The 20,295-nt window shown below is 39.4% G+C and overlaps 1 protein-coding gene across 1 annotated transcript; it reads right to left on the bottom strand.

Moving 5' to 3' along the window:
* Positions 1-882: 882 nt before the first annotated feature.
* DAZL (deleted in azoospermia like) lies at positions 883-19,486 on the bottom strand. Its single transcript, XM_069799191.1, has 11 exons — positions 19,440-19,486; positions 14,406-14,540; positions 14,037-14,128; positions 12,604-12,655; positions 9,012-9,078; positions 8,546-8,679; positions 7,101-7,190; positions 5,583-5,633; positions 3,076-3,180; positions 2,246-2,344; positions 883-1,491 (listed from the first exon to the last, which is right to left on the bottom strand). The coding sequence occupies exons 1-11, from the start codon at positions 19,443-19,445 to the stop codon at positions 1,438-1,440; spliced, it is 885 nt and encodes a 294-aa protein (XP_069655292.1). The 5' UTR covers positions 19,446-19,486; the 3' UTR covers positions 883-1,437.
* Positions 19,487-20,295: the final 809 nt, after the last annotated feature.

Raw genomic sequence — 20,295 nt, 5'->3', positions numbered from 1 at the left:
TAAAATTCTGCATAAAGTGGCTCCAAAACCTATAAATCATTTCTATTCCCTCTCCCTTTTCTTAATAAAATTCCATTCAGAACACTCCTGAGAAGCAGTCCTTGGACATTTTTCATGTTGCAGCCATATTCCCTTAAATGTACAGGACTGTATACAAGGGAACTGAGTTGCTACATTTCACTAACATCTACTTTGGGGTAAGTCTTTTCCTAACCAATTACTACTTCTAAACTTTCTGGAAACTTGAAGCAGAACATGCAGTCCTATTCAAATTCGTGTATACATCCTCAACAAGAGAGGTGTAATTTCCTTTTTTGTCTGGAGAGATTGAGGTGTTGGGAGGAGGAGGAGAAAAGCAGACTACAACCCAACATAACATAACAAGACTGAATACAGTTCTCAGCCCTACTCTTTCAAAACTGCAGCTAGTAACTACTACAAAATGAAGTTTATTACTATGAGTTTGTATTAACTGGAATTCTCATATAGGGTAATATAATAAATCTTCAATAGCTTCAACAAATCTTTATTGTGCTGTATATCTTTCTCAAGGTACCTTCAAATTAACTGCATTATATTAGCATGTCACTAGAAGTTTGGGAAGCCAAGTCAAAATAAAAATTTATTTTAATTGTTTCAAAATACATGACTAAAATCTACATAATTATTAAAATAGGCTTACAGATACTCTTTGATTAACAGCTTGCATCACATAAAGGCATATTTTAAATGCAATATTTTTGCACAATTTTAACATACAGGTATTGCTAAAATTTTTCAAGTAAAAAGCGTACTCTGAGTAAGCAATACAGCTAATTACATTCTTGCATCTTAAGTTACATATAGGAATTTCAGGATTCTCTTCATTACTTTCCCAAAACTAATAGTGATGCTCAAGACTTCAGGTACATAAACTGTCATTAAGGAACATAACCACATTGATTAGGTAGTCTAAAGACAACCAGGACTTAAAGGGCTTCAGCTGAGTTACAACTTGACATCTTCTGTTCCACTGATTAAGAGCTCAGTTTTAAAATACAACCTCTTAGACAAATAACTACTTCCATTTCTGAACTGCAAGAGGTAACCGGTCAGTCAGTATCAGTCACTTAAATTGTGGTTTAAGAAAAACAAAGTGTAACATGCAAACTGTACCTTAAAGCTCAGAAGAAAATCCACATGCACCAAACAAACCAAGAGTGGTTTTCCCATATAAACTCTTTAACATTCCATTCGGGAAGCATGCAAACAATTAGTAAAACCTGGAAGTTTGTCAACTCTTACAACTTCAAACTACTCAAGCAAAAACAACTGTATTGAAACAGAACAGGAACACAAACTTCAACTTCAAGCAACTTTTTGAAAAAGGTTATACTGCATATATTGCTAAACTGAACTGTAGTAACATCAAGTTGATGAATTTATATACTTTGTTGATCAAACACTTTTGAGTACTGCTCTTCCTTTTCTGAAGTGATGCGCCTTCCTCTCCTGGAATAGGATAGGAGAAAAAACAGGAAAAAAAATTTCTAGATAATAATCAGAATAAAGCAACTGAAGTTTCATGAAAAGGATCTCAAGACATTCTGTACTCTAGTCATCCCCCTCCAAAACTGGTAACTACAGCTTCTCTATTTCTGCTGCAGAGTGCATGTGCCTAGTTCACATTTCCTTTTAAAAAAAGTAAATGAAGTCTTAAATATAACATTAACAAACAACAGAAATTACAAACCACTTGGAATTTCATCAGAAACTGCAATTCTACAAAGACTGAACACATACAGCAAAAATATGATGACCAGCTGCCAACCTGGACTACAGTTTATTGGTTAAAGCATAAGCATTTTATGCAAAGTATAAAGAGCCACCATCCACAGTGGGTACTTAACTGGTGTGAAGACTATCAAGGCTCAAACCCACCATCCTCTATCCAAACTAGGGAGTAACCCACTGCCCTTTCAATTTGTCATTGAGAAATGATTAGCCAGCCTTATGCTTTAAGTGTCCATGAGCTGACTGTTCAGCAATTTATGTAATTTCGATTAAATCCACTGATTCCAATTTCAGCACTTGTTTCCAGCATTAAGCAACTAAAAACCAAACCCATACATCTCAGAGCATGTACAAGAAAAAAAATTCAAGTGGCATTCCAGATATGAATCGCTTCATCTTTATGGTATCCTGCAGGCGAACAAATTGAAGGTCAGCTCTGTTTTAAGGGTTTAATTTTGCTTTCACTACATACCTTAAAGTAGTCTTCTTGTGATACAAAGGTATTCCTCAGACGGTTCTCAGGATTAAACAGACAGGATACTACTGTTTGTATGCTCCTGTCCACAGACTTCTGAAATACAGTTAAAGGTGCATCTATTAACAATACTGATTTTCTTAGTTAGCCCACTACTAGCAATGTGGATGTCACACAGTTTACTTTGCATTCAGAATTCTTCTCAACTGCCTTATGTTTCCTGAGCTCTTTGTCTTGTTTCCCCCCCACCCCAACCCCCCAATCTTTTAATTTTGATAAGTCATTATCACCCTTAGATGTTACAAGGTAACTGTTCCAACCAGTGACATGCCAGCTCAATTGTGGAACAGGCTGACAGCTGAAAAATGAAGTCTCCTTTAGAAAAATTTAATTCAGAGCCAACTGTTGGCCAAACTGGGGTCACCTTCCCACCAAAAACAGTGAAGAAGGGAGTAAAACTTTACCGATTCAGATGTTTGAAGCTTAAAATAAATCCCTGTAAGATAGCAGGCAGTGCTACCTAACCTGCTTTTTTGGTACCTGCAATTTCCCCTGTAATTCTCAGCAGATTTAAGTAAAGCCTTGTCACTTAAAAACATTATTGTACTTAATGAAGTAGAACACACATTCTATATGGCCCTCAGAAGCACTACTAGTTTCAAGGGAACATGTAAGGCTTCTGAAGTTGTACACAAATCAGATACAGTGGATTGAGCAACTAGCTAAAGTGGCAACTATAACCTTAATTTCTAGGATAGTGGTCAGAGGTGCTCTTCACCAAGCCATGTAACTCTCGCATGCAATTAAAGTTTTGAGAAAGCACTTACCTTTTGCGGACTGTTAGTAGACGATTGTGTGGGCTCTGGAACAGCACATTCTGTCTGTATAAATTCTGGATCCTCAGTGCAGTGATAGCTTACTGAAGTATAAACCTGTATAGTTTTTTAATATTGTGGTGTTTCAGTAACACTGGGAAAACATGCACAGCTGTGCTGTCATTGGTCCTCACCTATCCATAAGCTATGCCAACTTTATCTTCACACTTCTGACAAAGTTTCACGAGTGGGGGAAATACTGTATCCTGAGATCTTTTAAGACAGTTCTACTTCCCTCTAAAAAGGATATATTCTAACACGTCTTTGTCCCCACCGTAACCGTTCTTGAGTTAGGTCCTCAAACTACTTCCTCCATGTATGGGTTTTGCCATCAAGCATATAGAGCAATGAAGGCATTCACTGAGAATGAGACAACCAGCAGGTAATTTCAAGAGATTAAGCACTAAAATCAAATGTAAGAAGGGGAAGCAAAACATCTATTACCACTTCCCTTCCAAGAAGTTGCTTTTCTCTATACAGTTCCTTTGTTGTCTGAAGTTTCCTTCATGCTAATATAACTACATTTTTTAAGATGTAATAAGGTCTAGAAAAGCACAAGCCATTTTACAGTTTTAAAACTCTCCCTGCTTCCCTCCACTTACAGTGCAGTGTTGCAATTGGCAACCCAGTGCAGAGTTTAATTACAATAGCCAAGAGGCTGATAAAGCCATTATTCTTCATGGAAACATCCTTCCAGATGCTTCCAGAGAGGACTAGCAGCTTTTACAGCCAATTTTACCAGGATGTCAAGGGCAGGGTTGAACATTCTCTTTTCAGGGCAACATGGGGTTTTTTTGTTTTATTTGGGTGGGTTGTTTTGTTTTTGTTGGGTTTTTTTTTTGTGGTTTGGTTGGGTTTTTGCTCCTCAAAGTAGTCAGATTTACTCAGATTTGACAGTAGTTTTCAGTTTCTTGCAACATCATTAAGGATGTTATTTGTGATTATACACAGCAACCACAAGGTGTACATCTGACACTCCCAAAAACCCTTCAACACCAAAACTGTAACTTCAAACTGATGATATTGAGAGATATGGAAGCCTACAGTGTTAGCAGACTATTCCATTCTGAGCATCATCCTTAACCACCAGAAGGGGTATCATACCTGACCTCATCACAACTGGGGCATCCCATTTATGAATGGAAATTGTGATTATCCAAACAAATTGGTAGGTATAAAGCAGTAGACTGAAGGATGAAGTTTCCTATCTCCTTATGTGCCTGTCCTCTTTTGAGTCTGTGTAAAGAATGATACTTGAAGTTGCTTAACTGATATAGTTCTACAAAAGCTGTCTGCTCATATAATCAACTTCAAAATGTCTAATGAAAACCACCACGCACACCTCCTCTAAAAACTCTTTGGCTTGCTACCCTTTAATATACTGCAGCTGTATCATATTCATGGATGTTAATCAACAAAAGTTATTTCAAACCAACAGGGTAATCAGTATTTCAGTGACTTCTGAACTCTTCGAGTCTGTATCTGCCCCTATTAAAGCAAAGATAATTCTCACTAACAGAAATGCAGACTTTCCATGAAAAGAAAAAGGCTGCTTCTCTGCTGAGAAGCTGAAAGCAAAGCTTAGTACACATGATTGGAAGTGAACAGGAATAAAGTATTCTAATACTATCAGAGACAGAACTGTCAGATGCATTCAGGCAGCAATATATATGCACAAATTTCCATTTTTTTCATTTTTCCCCATTTACCTTCCACACATTCTACTGACATCTGCTGGGAATTAGCTTGAAAGAATACTGTTCAGAAGAAAATTAAGTATTACAGCTTTTAAACACTTAACAGAAACTGTACTCAATAAATACAAAATTATACCCAAAGAACACAAAAATGCCTAAGATGCAAGTTTAAGTTCCAACACTGTTAAAGAAATACACAGTATTTTTTTCTCTCTTGTGGATGTCACGTGTAAAGTCACAGAAAACAAGTAATTTCTTTAGAAGCCATCAGCACCATCTACAGTCTGTAGCCGTCTGACAAATCATTTTAAAAAGCTGTTGAAGGGAGCCAAAAAATATCAGTATTTGCAAAGCAGAATATTTTGAGGCTTTTAAAATGTTAAAAAAATTTCAAACAATAAGCAGTAATACTATACAGATCTTCTAAGTCAGGATTGTGCATTAGGTCACCACTTATTTTTCCTTCAACTTTTCATGGAAAACCAATTCTGTTCATGCTGAATTCCAGAATTCTGCAAGTATAGAGTAACACCATAAAACAGGTAGTTCTGTTCTGCCAGGCAGCTCCTAAAAAAGCACCACGTCAGTAGGAAATCCTACACAATTACCTACTCTGTCAACAGCTACATATTTGTATAGACCAGATTACATACAGATCCAGTGAACAAACAAGTTTGATTCCCCCCCCCCAAGTATCAAGCTGTCAAAACAGTGTGCTACCTGAGAAGACAAAGTTCCAGAAGTTTAACTCTGCAGACTTACCGGAGGCATAACATAATTTCTTTGCTCCCCAGCAAGCCATTGTGGTTGAACCTTAAAACAAGAATTGAACAAGAACCAGCTTTTATTCATTCATTTCCAACACTGGCAAGTGACTACTCTAATAGCCACCATTTGTAACATTTCATGTCTGGATTTTTTGTTAAACAGTAGTTTACAGGCTCCTGTCCTGAAGAAAGCTTTTTCACATGTACCTCATGTACTGTTTAGCACAAGGCCATCCTTACCACAAATTCAACTACCTCCTTCCTATTCTCATTCCAAGTTTAAAAAAAAAATAAAAATGACATTTCTAAAGATTAGGAAAATAGGGGAATCACAGCAGCCACTGAAAATATCTCAAACCTCTAGTTACTTCCAGTTACTAAACCACTTCTATTTTAGTTTCAGTAACAGGACTTACCCACACATTTCACTTATGAGTTCAAAAATCACCATCAGCTAAGTGCCTGTCCTGGTTTCAGCTGGGATAGACTTAGTTTTCCTCCTAGTAGCTGGTATAGTGTTATGTTTTGGATTTAGCACAAGAATAATGTTGATAAACACACTGATGTTTTCAGTTGTTGCTAAGTAGTGTTTAGACGCAGTCAAGAATTTTTCAGCTTCTGATGCCCAGCCAGCAAGAAGACTGGAGGGGCACAAAAAGTTGGGAGGGCACACAGCCAGGACAGCTGACCCAAACTGGCCAATGGGGTATTCCATACCATGTGATATCATGCCTAGTATATAAACTGAAGGGAGTTGGCCAGGAGGGCAGATCACTGCTTGGGAACTAACTGGGCATTGGTTGGCAAGTGGTGAGCAATTGCATTGTGCATCACTTGTCCTTCTTGGGTTATATTTCACTGTCTTTTTGTTATCTTCCTTTCATTACTATTATTACATTTTGTTTTTTATTTCAATTATTAAACTGTTCTTATCTTAACCCATGAGTTTTACTTGTTCTCAATTCTCCTCCCCATCCCAGGGGGTGGAGGTGTGGGGGGGTGAGCAGGTAGCTGCATGGTGCTTAGTTGGTGGCTGGGGTTAAGCCACACCAGTGCCTTTCCAGACATTTTTAGAGCTCAAGAGCACATCCCCTCTCTATATACATCCCACATTTATATAGTCTGGTAAGACTCAGTGATTCTGTTTTAAGTAACTAACACCAATTACCCGCACTATAGGATGCACAAATGCAAAGCTCCTTCCCATGAGAAAAAGTGCTAAAGATCCATGTACTTCTTGCTAATTTGGAAGTTGTTTTATCATTGCACATGTAAGAAAAAAATAAACTAAAAAAGAGAGTATGCTAAGTTATTCAACAGTTTTCATTGCACTGGAATACAAATATCACTAATTTTATTTTTCCTTTTGATTTCTGTGAAGCAGGAGCTGAAGGGAAATAGAATTCACAGAAAGAAACACAGAAAAATCAAGACTCCAGTTAAAACTTGAATGGAATGAACAGTGTTGTCAGGTATCAAACAGCCTTTCTGCTGATACTAAAGAATTACATACCTGATAGTTGTAGGCTGGCTGATATCCTACAGGAACTTGCTGCTGTATCAATAAAGCTGGTGAACTGTATGGATATGTCTGCAAATAAAGCTATTTTTTAAAATGCAAGTCTGAAGCAAGATAAAATATATTTGTAAAGGTTATTTATAAAGCCAGAAGCACATTTTTAGAAGTATGTAGTCACATTGTTACTTCAATTCCCGTTTCAGACTAGCTTCATTATTTAAAAGCTACCCTTACAGATTTCCCATAGGGCTCCAGCACTTCAGGCACTAAAAAAATCTCTAGAAAGTGGGATTCTAAAGTATGTTACATATCTAAAAATCCCACATCTGCTTGTAGCTAATCTTTTAAGTCATTTCAGAAGTACAACTCTTCCATAAACTTTCTAAAGCAGACCTGAAACAGACCAACTACCATGAAATAGTGAACTACAGCCTGAAGATCAGTTTCTTGGAGCCAAAGGCAAGTTAAGTATTACAATTCAGACACCTTCCCAGCATTTCTTCACTGCAAGTCTCAGCTTCTTCAAGGGATAGTTAAAGGCACCTTCCAACATTTAAGAGAATTAGCTCCTCCTACACTATTTCACTCTCCCAATAAACAGAGAATCAGCAAGAGTACTACTATCAAGCTCTCTGCCTTAGAAAAAATTATTTCTGCGAGTCACTGCAGTTTGCTCATCTTCATTTGCTTAAGAAAATGCACAAAACAGAACCAGTTTGCAATTAATATTGGCCTGTTGTACTGCCATATCATATATAGGGTTAATACAGGAAGAGACCATAATCTGGAAAGCCTTCTATTCACAGTACAGGACTCATAAGGCAATAAGTACTCTGCCTACACTTCAGTAAGAACACTTATCTGAAGTACCAATGAAGTAATGTCCTGTAGGCACACTGTACTGGTCACAGTTGTTAACAGCAGATGCTGTAACAGTGTTCTTACAAGGACACAACAGCAGTTCCAAAACAAGAATTTGTTCAGCTGGGGGCACAGGGGTGGGGAAGTACCACAGCCAACTTCTGGTTCCATACTTGTTTAAGAAAAATTTTATTTTAAATTTTGTAGTTTACTCTGAGACAGGGCAACAGTACCTTAAATATCCAGATGCATTTGATTTGTGAAGTGTATCTGTGACAGGTAAAAAGATCACTTAAGAACTGTTATATAATTAAATCTTAGCTCCACCTTCAACAGGTTTCTCAATCTCCCTGCCTTTTGTTTTATAAGGAGATCACATCACCGAATAAATTTTTCAAGGTTGTTGGCATTCTTTTAAAGTGGTTTGAAGTTAGGTCCTTCTTATTGGGGAAGATAATATGAAAACAAGTGGGTAAGATACACTTGGAATCTCAATACATATTCCTGAGCTTGTCTGTGCTTGCACCTTCAAAAGTATTTCATTATGATTCAAAAATCAGTGGCATGAACAGCCTTACCTGAACATACTGTGTTACTGGGCTCATTACAGCTGGAGGCTGCACATACGTCTCTGCATTTTGATTACTCCATACACTATGGAACTGTGGTGCAGGAGGATTGAAGACTAATGGTCTGGCATGCACATAAGAACCTTGTTTTAAAGCAAAGAAAAATAAAGTACTAAGACGTTTTCACGTGTATTTAATTTGTAATCTGAATTCAAGCTGCAAAAAAACTTAAAAAGAGTTTTGACTCTTAAATTTAACTCAACATTGACTGTATTGTGCTACCAACCTCAGTTTTATTATCAAAAAACTGTACAACACACAAGTAGTGAGGTCATAAAATTCAGAACTGAAGTTTAATTGTAATATACACATTGCATCAGGTAAAAGGGATTTGCAAGGATGTTAATGTATAATTAAGAAAACAACTTTGTAATATATACTTGTAATATGAAAAAATTTGTTTATATATACTTACACAAGTTTTGTTGCTTTCTAATCGCTGGTCCTAGTTTCAGCTTTTTGCCATGGAAGTTGATCTGTGACTGAAAGACAGGTTATTCTGTAAGCTGGGTGGCTTGTTTGATCTTAAAGAGGCTGTACTCTGCTTCTACACCACAGTATCATCAACTTCCGTAACAACTCAGCCTCTATTCTCCTCTTCCACCTCAACACCTTATGCCTTTTACCTTTCATTTTCATCAGTGCTCTCAGCACACCCATTTGCCTACTCAGACTCTCCAAACCTATTATGTATCGCTTGCCTTAACAGCAACATGCACTACTAGTATTTTGCAACTACATATTAGTGACTGCCAGCCTTCTGGTTTTATACACACAGATTCAAACTATTCTTGCCTCAGTAAGGGTATTAATGTAAAGTGACCATAGTCTAGGTTCCCTTGAAACCCTGTTTACATCACCACTTAACTACCTTCCCACAAACTTCCTAACAGGCTTTGCATAACATGTTAGAAGGTGTCCACCTAATATTAAAGGAAATGGAAGGCTATCTAAGCACTACTGTTTACCTGCATGTTACTGTATTCTCTCTAGAGAAATTTTCACATGTGTTCCTTCAGAACATTCAACAAACATGCTGGTATTTCACAACCTTGTTGGCCAAAGCATCTACACAGTGCACAGACTAGTCAAGAAAGAGTAAAACTGAAATATGTTTCACATGTTCCTCAAATACCCAAACCCAGGAATACAAGCATCTGAAAGACTTGGAGAACAGGACTGGAAGCACTACTCAGTAGTCAGCAAATGCCCGAGACACAGAACTTCCCTTTCTGCCCAAATGCTAGTTCACACAGAAGGCAGGATATCACACTTTCAATGATTGATTACTGCTTTGCCAGCACAGTATCTGGGGCCATAACAAAAAGCACAGGAAGAATGTCAAGCACCCACCTGCCCTCCCTGCAGAAGCCAAATTTTCTGTTCTTCAGTGAAACTACTTAGTTTGAAAACAAGAAGGATGTAGGCTGAAATGGCACCACAACATCCTTAAACTTCAAGGTCTATTTGGACTGACTGTAGAAGAGGGCCTGTAACAAGACTAGAGTTTAAGCCTGGAGTATATAAAGTTGCTTTCATAGTTGGATTTAAGCAGATTAATGTTCATTCATTTACACAGGAACTTCTCCACAAGAATTCACCTTTGGGTCTGTTCTTACACTCTCTGCCAAGATGGTGACAAGAAACATGTTCACCTACCTATGAAGATGTGCATAGCACACATGATGCTACCTGAAATAGGTACTCTTGTTACAGTTCACAGGGCTACACTGAGGTTTACAAATGCTTTACACATCAGAAGTGAAAGATTTTTGGTTTACCCCAACTAACACAAATTTAGTACCAAGTATTAAAATCAGTATTAGATGCAGATACATAGTCTATCTAGATTCTCTGTCTCATGCAACACTAAGGACTTGCCTGCTTCAGAAGAAAATATGCAGTTTGCAATTTTAACAGACATCTCACTAAGCTTTTTCTCCCATTTCTGCTAAGAAAGTGCCTTCAAAAGACAACAGCAACTTTATTGTTGATTGTAAAAATAAGCAAAATAAGCAAAATAGTCATATTAAAGTCTTATTTGATCATCTTCTCATACTGATAAAAATAGAATAAAGTACAATGTGGGTGGAAAAAAAAGGTGAAATACCCTGACCAGTTTGACAGGTTGTTGGTTTAGGGTTTTTTTTTTTTTTTTAATCGATCCTGCAATCCTGTTGTGCCCAGAACCATGCTACCACCTTTTCCACTGAGCAATGAGAACTCCTGGAAGAGAGGCCTCCCTCAAAGCAGAAGGTAGCTTTCTGATCTTAACTGCAAGCAGTTTCACTCTGGACCGAAGTGCAGTTACAAATGGAATCAGACCTAAATCAGAAGAAAGGTACTTTCAGGTTGCACAAAGCTACAGATCTAGGCAGATAAACACAGGCACCTACAGTGATTCTAACCATGGAAAGGCTTTATCTTGTTCATTTACATAAAACATTGTGACCACCCAGTCCAGGTAATGTCTGAAATGGTTTAGTGAGGTGATCTCAGCTTATGACTTGAGCTCTAAAATGCAGACGTTCATTCTTTCCCTTTTTGCATCCCCTCCAGAAGCCAACAGCTTAAGTTGATTTCTACCTGGACATGCTTCTTCCTGATAAGGCAGTAATTTGTACTGCCTGTACACCTGAAATTTGCACTAAAAAGGAAATCTGCCATATAATTCTGTGTTCCAAGATCTCTGGTATACAAATACACATCAGTGAGTACTGTATTAAGAGATACACTGAGAGCTTTTAGTTTTGAAGAAATGCACACAGAAAATCAGCAATGTACAGGGCTCAGATGACAATGCTATTCAATAGGTCTTTACAGAGATTTCTGCCTCAGAGCAAGCATTCCACACTCATCTAGTACAATAAATGTAACACATGGTAAAGAAAAAAAGAAAAGGTATTCTCAGATAAAATCTGCTGCCCAATAAAGTAGTATTTTTGTCAGCATACCATGACAGTTAAAGAATAGCAAGCTTTTGAAGTCTTTTAGAGTCTTTTGGTGAGAATCAAGAATCTTCTGCTGCAGTTTCATTGCTCTCCACTTTGTTCAAACATGTTCTCTTCCCTGTAAAGGAGCTGGACAGCCAGTTAACACACCCAAACATATCACAGAAGACTAAATTTGTGCCTGGCACGTTTATGTGGATTTGTCTTTCAGATCTACTCCCCTATCCAAGAGCTTCAGAAGCAACTGAGAGATTGTTCATCCTCCAAAGACATGAGAGTTTTCTGAGGCAAAGACTTCAGAGAGGGAAATATTTCAATACATGTTATTTTCAGTTCTTGCACTCAGTTTTGGGAGAAAGAGGGAAAACAAAAAGCTTTGTCAGTAGTCTGTGACCTGCTGAAGCCTATCAGAACCAAATAACAGATTTAGTTGTACACGTTGACATTTAAAACTTCTCTGATACTAAGAGCAGAAGAGCTGTAACAGTTCTACCCCTTTATCTCCTGTGTAAACTACAGGAAAACCATATGACATGTGAACAGTTGCATCTTATAGCCAAGGAGGCTTAAAAAATACTTGCTCTCCAAGTAACATCCAAATGCACAAATACTGCAAGACAAACACATACTTCAACTGCTGAGACTTAAGAAAAAACTAATGCTGTTTTCTATGCTACTGTTATCCCCGATAATAATGCTGACAGGTCTATGTAATTGCCATAAACACAAGCGTTCTATTATAATCATCCAATACAGAAAGCAAGCAGCCATAAAACACACGTGAGGCTTTCAAGCACATAAATGAATAAGAACAACCAGAAATACAATGACATAAGATGTTCAAGCACACCAAGGTTAAAAGTAATTTTGTTTCTTACTTACATAAATATACAAAGATTCTACCACCAGTAGAGATTTTATCAAGTTTACTTTTTGGGCAGCCCTAGACTTTCCTTGTCCTAATGTACTCCACAAGGTACATGACTTGGTTTCCCCTGAACATGTCTCCAGCCTTCATACATAAACTTCTTCAGTTAATTTAGACAAAGAGCTTACTTCTACTATTTTTTGAACATCCACGTTGTCCAGGAAAGATACAAATCCATACCTGAAAAGAAAAAACAGGTTATTCAATAACCGGATTTTGATTTGTTAGCTCAATTATTTTGAACAAGACCAGTTAACAGCATATATGTCAGGTACATTATACTGCATGCCAAAAGTATGAAGTACAACATTAGTTTATATTTCAGCATGAAAATGCATTTACTGCTAACTAGCAGCATATACTACTGGGCCAGATGAAAGGAATTGAATGCCAGATTCTAGAATAATAAAAAGTAGATGTAAGGGCTATTCTTGCACTTCAGCTACTCAAAATAAGCATTATTGTTGATATAACTAACTCAGAAAGCAAAAAAAAAAGCCCTGTAAGTATTAAGATGTGAATTATTATCAAATTTTATATTTACTTCAGAGGTTTAGATGAAAGCAGGCATTACAGGAACAGCAACACCAGTGAGGGAAGTGATCCTTGAAATTGATGTTTCAATTTATTTCACTGCCCCCATAGTTTATCTAATCTATAAAATGAAGACAATTTCAGAGCATTATAGGAACAGTTGTGTCAATCAATGGAGTATGCCAATTCATTATCAATACTCAGAATATACACTGGCACAACAGAATTCACCATGAAGACTAGCAAGTGGCAGGAGGAAATAAAACAGATTTCCAGCTCAGGCACTACTACATATGCCTAAAAAACCCCATGACCTTTTTAGGATCTGCTCACAGAATCTTAGAAAAAATTGGGCTGGAAGGAACCTCCAGAGGATGAAGCCTCCTTCTCAAAGCAGCAATAACTTCAAAACTGGGAGAGCTTCCCCAGAACTCAACAGGCAAATAAGGATGTGTAGGACCTTACGTAAAGTGTTTCATCAGACACAATTCAGAATTTTTCTATACATTCAATAGGAATCTCCCTTGCATCAATTTTGTTCACTTATTTAGTTTCACTCTCCACCCAAGCAAGTTTGGTTGTTTTCTCTATAATTTACCAAAGTGTCAGAAGAGTGCAGTCCCATTGTCCCGAATAAACCATCTACCCCTTCTCTTAACCATCCTGAACTCTCTCCAGATTGTTGTTAACTAGTCTAGCCATCAGAAGAGTCATATGAAAGAACTCTCTGCATAAGCATCACAAAAGTTTCAAGCTTTGCTTCCACTGGTTAAGTGACAATAACCCTCTTTTCCCTTAACAGATAGACTGAAGTCAGAAAAAAATCAGGCTATTCTTTGCAAGATTATAAAGACTTAGGGGCATTCTAGATTTACAGGTTTCAGTGTTAATTCCCCACAACAGAAAACCGCAGCTAGCGTTAAGGCTTAAGCATGTCAATTGTGTTGCCAAGTAGCTGCTCATACCATCTATGACAGAATTACATCCACATACGACAACTTAAAACAACTATTCATGTTCTACTCACCCTTTGGAAACACCAGTTCTGTCAGTGATTATTTTCACCTCTTTCACAGTACCGTATCGTTCGAAGAAACTCCGAATTTCTGCTTCACTCATCTAAAAGAAACAAAGTCTTAAACTTCTTCCAGCACATTCAACTGTTTAGAACCGATTTAAAGCAGCCAGCACCATTTTTTAAACCCATCTTCTACTACCACAAGAATTCAAGTTAGTCACCTGTTCCAAAATTCTCTCATGACACTGCAATACCTTAAGATTGGTAAAGACACACATGGAAAAAAAAAAAAAACCAAGCCCCAGGAGTTAAATTCCCATATCCTTCCCACTGAAGTGCCCCATACCTATCTTAAAACAATTAGAAGTATATAAATACCCTTATATCAATTCCGCCAACAAAGACTGTGTTTGGCATGATTTTTCCCTCTGGTAAAACATATCCTTGACTGGTTGTTGACACACGGGTATTATCCTCCGAGACACCTGCACACTGGGCCTCCACATTTGCAGACTGAAAAATTTAAACAGAAACACACATTTCAGTCAAATTATTATAGTACACTTTAAGATACTACAATGCCTGCATCTTCCTATAGATATAGCATGGGACAATGAATTTCAATAGCACCTTTCCAATTACTTCAAGGAAGTACTTTGTGCAAATAGACCATTCATTGGAAAAAAGTTCAAGTAATTATTCTAAGCAGCTTTAAAAATTTAAATCTAGACCTAATCTATGCTACGTTAAGTAGCCCCCTCTGACTACATGAAGCTTCATGACCAGTGTTGCTACTACCAGACACACAGTGAGAACAACAATGTAATTAATTTCAGAACTTCATCAAATTCCTTTCAGATGTAAACAAGAAATTAAATTCTTTAAAGATACAATTTACTGTAAATCTATTATTCAACAGAACAAATTCCATCATCTTCTTGGTCAAAAGCTTTAAATACTTGAGATGTGAGTAACCTTACAAACTGCCTTAGAGCACAGGTAACAGGGTTATACTACAAGTTAGCTGCAAGAAGGGAAATCAGACCTTGATGGAATATTCACACTACTCATTTTCTCAGAAAAAAAGATTGTAAATTTAACTACAACAGGAATGCGAATGACTAAAAACTTGTTTCTGAGTTGTCTGCACCAAAGCAGGATCTCAAGCATGCATTGCATATACAGAAGAACTGCAGAGAATGTTAACATTAATAGAGCAACTACAGTCATCATGTGCTTTGCACACCCAGGCTTCTGATCCACCCTTTCGGTCCTAAAGCATTTTGTCACAACCTAGGAGTTAGATTCCTTCAGTGCAGAGGAAGATACAATGCTCCCTAAACACTAATTCAGGATCTTGTTCACATGAACAGACCACATGCAATTCCATTTCTTGTTACTGATGCTAGCAAAGATGTGTTCCATACTCTGCATCAGGTCTGAAGTGTGTTTTACAAAGGTATTTACAAGAACTAAAATACAACATAAGCACCATAGGCACCACAAACTCTAGCCCCTCTTGTCTTGTGCTCTCCCGAATGAATGATTCTAGCTATGTGCCATGCTTTGCGCGGCTGGTAAGAACATAAATTACTCTGACCAGTTCAGTGTTACTCATGCCTCTATATTAATCCACTTTAAAACATTAATAAACTTTTCCTTACAATTCAACTGGTGTGGCATTATCCCTACTTCAGATATTCCAAACTTTGATTTAGTCAGTTATCTGGCTTTTTGAAACCTAATAATTTGCAATAGGTAGCACCCAATTTTTCAATGTAACAACTTTCATGTTTAATGCACATTTAAACTGCAACTGTGAGTGACAAGTACTTATTCAACCTTGACACCCAGTAAGGGAATGAGAAAATTATGAGAACCAAACTAAACATGTGGCACATGATCTGTCCAGCAATTAAACAAAGCTATAACTACAATTCAGCCCTCCACACATTATTTCAGTGTGACTGAACCAAATTAACAACACACCATTACTAAAAGCCAGAGAGAGTTTGCCCCATCTCCTTCCCTGGTTCAAGTTCTAACATTCATCAGTTCAAATTATGCTGGCTCAACAAAATTTGGCAGTAAGGTTAACATAAAGTAAGCTGTTTTCACCCAATTAGTATTCTGCTATTGCTGAGAATTCAGTCAGCTCCCTCAGTTATCAGACAAGTGCCAGATCACCTCAGAATCAGCAGATGCAGAAGAGGAAATGGACATGGAGGCGGCTTAGCTGTTTCTTCTGAGAAGCACTAAGCCATCAATTCAATTCAAAACCATTTCATGAAGCTACACCTTCGAATCTGGTTCTATCACACCAGATACTGTTGCCTACGCTCAATTTACTCACCGACTATGCTTCCTACTGCAAATTATCAATAGAAGTTACAAGTGAATCCTTGCCCTTCATCCTGCAAGACCTCCCTCTAGCCTCCACTGAAGGTGAAGACAGCAACTTCCACTGTTCCACAGTAATTAAGACTGTTTATTAGAACATTTCTGCTGTAAACAGAAAAAGGGTCGTTCTCCTCCCTCCCTCCTATTATACCACAACAGCTCTTTACATCACTGTGCAAGGAAATCAATCCTACATTTCACAGGAGAAAAATTTTGTAGTACTTTTCAGACACATCCGCTTCTGATCCAAGCTCATTCTGCAGTTAGGTAAACACTTGTGCTAGCATAAAAACACAAGGGTAAAAATAAAGCAAGAGGTGAGGAGGAAACCACTTCCTTGGCTGCACCCCCACCTAAAGGGCATTTGAACTGAAATCTGAGACTGCAGCTCCACAGCAACCTTAAGCTGGCCTAACTGTTGGCTTCTACTTCCTTCTTTCTGGATCTGTTTCAGCGAACAAGGCTAAAAGAGAAGTATTCACTTTGCTGTGCAAACTCTCTGGCAACCCAGAACAGCTAACAGCTCACAGCAGAAGCACCCAACAAATGCCAGAACCAGCACAAGAAAGCGGATAGGCATACAGATACTGCTGGTACACAAGTCACAGATGGCCTTGGCTGCCATGGAAGTGCAGAATTCATTTCTCACACTAACGATGCAGAACACAATTTTCAATGAAAATACACTTTAGTGCTTTTACACATTAAACACCTAAAAGAGTAAACAGGCTACTTAGGCATTCTGACAAATGGGTCAACATCAAAAATAAGCATTAAGATCTGTTAATACATGTATTTTAAAACTTGAAGAGGAGCTGTTTTTGAAAAACGCACAGTGGTGTCTTACAGTACAAAGACAGGAAACAAAATCGCCTTTCAAAGTTACTTTTCAAGTCTTCAGTACTATAAAGCAAAACTTTTGCCAATTCAAACAAGGTATTGCCCTATCTAAACCCAAGTTTTTTACCACTGCAACATGTAATTGTTATTTTACTACCTAATGTAGCATTAAGTAAACAACTCTACTTCCACATAGGGTATGGGCAGGGCAAAGAACTCACACTGATGCTGAATCAGTGTCCAAAGGCTAAGCCACCTAAAGTTTTCAGTATCTGGAAAATCCTGAAGTTGACAAATTGGCTACCCTGAAACTATAGCATCAGCTGAAGTGACTCAACCTTTCAAAAATACCCTGAGTTGGGTTGATTTGTCTATCCATCTCATGTAGTATCTTTGAAATCAAATTTCAGGAAAGTGAATTTCAGGATCTTATTCAAAGTTTTTCAGCTTACTGAAATTAACAGATTTTTTTTCCCTTTCTCTCATCACAATGTAAATTTAATCAGCTTACTCTTTGCATTATTTCAGAAAGCATCAAGTTTAAGTTGATGCTAAGAACTAGATTAACGTTTTGATTACAGTAGTCATGAGGCTAGTTAGACTTTTGGCAAAAAAAAAAAAAAAGGGGGTGGGGGTGGGAAACGACCACTGTTAGGGCCATGTGGTGGAAATACCTAGCTACTTAAGTGAGTTACAAACATCACTCAGTCTTATGCACATCTAGGGGAGAAAACCTTCACTCTTCTTTTGGCCACAGAAGTACATGTCCCTGATTTCTCAGGCTTCTCCCCGTCTTTCCCTGACCCCACACACTCTTTGTTTAAAATAAGTATTAAACATTTTCTTTTTTAATTTAACCAATTAAAACTCCTGATATACGTCCTGCTGTGCAGACTTTCGGTGCACAGGAACCGGTTACCATGACAGCACACTACCTAAAGAAAGAACATGGCTCCGGGTACAGGGAGAACGATGTCGTCTTTCCACTAGGCAGCAGGTGGAGCTATCAGCCAAGTACTGCAATACTCTCGCACGCTAACGGCTGCGACTTACAAGGCTTAACTTTTTTAGAAAATACCCTACTTCTGTCGAAGCGCCTGGGTTACAGTCGCAAACTCAGTTCTTCAAATAAAGAATGCCTGAAGAAGAAACAGCAATTTGCGTGTCGAAGGAGCAACGTGCGAGTTCAGGCAGTAACTCCCACATGGAGTCCACCCCGCACTACGCGAAGCCCGTTTTTTCTGGGAGGTAAAAAAAAAACAAACAAACAAACACCCCAAACCAAAAAACCCAAACCCGAACGGGGAAGCTCAGGCGAGCGCGTTACGGAGCCGGCGGGGCCGCCACTCCACTCGTGCCGCCGCCCGGCAGCCGCCTCACGTCCTGCGGGCTTCGCACCTCGCCTGCCTCAGGGCCTCGTTACCAGGCGAGAGGCGCGGGGGAAGGGGGTTTCGGGCTCCTCGGGTGATTTGGGGGCGAGGGGAGGCGCCCCTCTGAGGACAACGGAAGCTTGTTCGAAAGCCCCCGACACCCGGGGCGAGGGTTCCCGCCTGACCCTAACGGCAAGCGGGGTTGGGTATGCAAGCTGGGGACGGAGCCTGCGTGGCCTCGGCCCGCCGCGGCAGGCGGAGGAACGCCCGGTCAGGCCACGCACAGAGCAGAAAGAGCCCGCCGCTACGGGACAGCGCCATGCGGCGGGGCCGCCACAAAATGGCCGCTCATGGTGTGAAGCGCCTCCTGTCGCGAAGTCCTCACCAGACCGTGGCGCCGACGGCTCCGAGCCCTGCCACTTTCCCCCACACAAGCCCCAAGCTTTTTACTTCCAGTACTCCCTCCCTGACCTTAATCCCTCACCTCCTCTTGAGACTTTAAAGCCTTCAAGATATTGAAAATGACAGTAACCCTCAGGTTCAGCCCAGGCAGCTGCGCACCCTTCACTCCGTTACAAGGCGACGCTACCGCGGCATCCCCGTCCCTCCCCCTAAGAACAAGCAAAAAAAGTTAATGCTCAGGTCTCACCTCCGCTCCCCGCGGGAGGTCCCGAGCAAGCCACTACAGCCCCCAGCAAAAAGCCGCCCCACAGCTCACCGTTCAAACGCACCCCGTTCAGCCCACCTCCCACCGTGCCGACGACCATGGCTCCCCTTTCGTCCCCCCTCCTCCTCCACTCACCATCATTCACCGAAGCTGAGGATGCGCCCACACACTTAAAAATAAACGAGGCCTTTGAAACAAAAACAATACGAACTTTTCTGAGAAAACAAACACCAGACAGTCCTTTTTTTTTTTTTTCCCTTTTTTTTTTCTTTTTAAAGGTAGAGAAAGGCAGCTCCTGTTGGTTACCGCTCTACTCCTTAAGTAGCCCCAAGTGGGAAGGGGCGGGGAAAGGCCACACCCGCCCTCGCCGCCCTCTCACAGCCGGCACCGGCGCGGTCTGAGGGGCTCTCTGGGGGCTCGCCTCCTCCTGCCTTTCGCGGGTCAGCCCTTGTGTTGTCTGTGTTTTAGGAGGGTGCCTGTAGACAAAGGGTGAAGGGTACCGTGGTTTTTCTCTTTGTTAGGAGATTAGGTGGGATTATTATTTGTGGCCTTGTTGTTGAGCGTGTGTGGTAGCAGCATGCTCTTGTCATTTTTACAAGAACTAGCACTTAACTTGGTTTGTTGAGGTTTGAGAGTGGTGTATTGTTGAAGAGGCTTTCACTTCCTTGGAGACAAAAGCTGAAGCTTTTTTATCAGTGTTTTCACGAACCAGTGTTACATAGCTGTTCTAGAGCAAGCTGTTTCCATCACATCTCTTACTGCTGTTCATCAGTTGCTCAAGACCTTTCTAGAAGGAAACCTCTCTGGGAGCCCTTCTGGTCCTATAGTAATAAGATGCTTCTACTGGGTTTTGGAAATTGTTTTTAAATAGTTGTTCGCGACTGGCATCAAATGTTTAGAACAGACGTTGATTTTAGAAAGTTTCAGGGAGAGGGAAAACTTACAGATGTCTCACCAAAATAAACCCAGCCTCTGACTGGTCTAGTTTATT

Source organism: Haliaeetus albicilla, chromosome 2, assembly GCF_947461875.1.
Source record: "Haliaeetus albicilla chromosome 2, bHalAlb1.1, whole genome shotgun sequence".
Taxonomy (NCBI): Eukaryota; Metazoa; Chordata; class Aves; order Accipitriformes; family Accipitridae; genus Haliaeetus; species Haliaeetus albicilla.
This window is presented reverse-complemented; position numbering and strand designations above follow the sequence as displayed.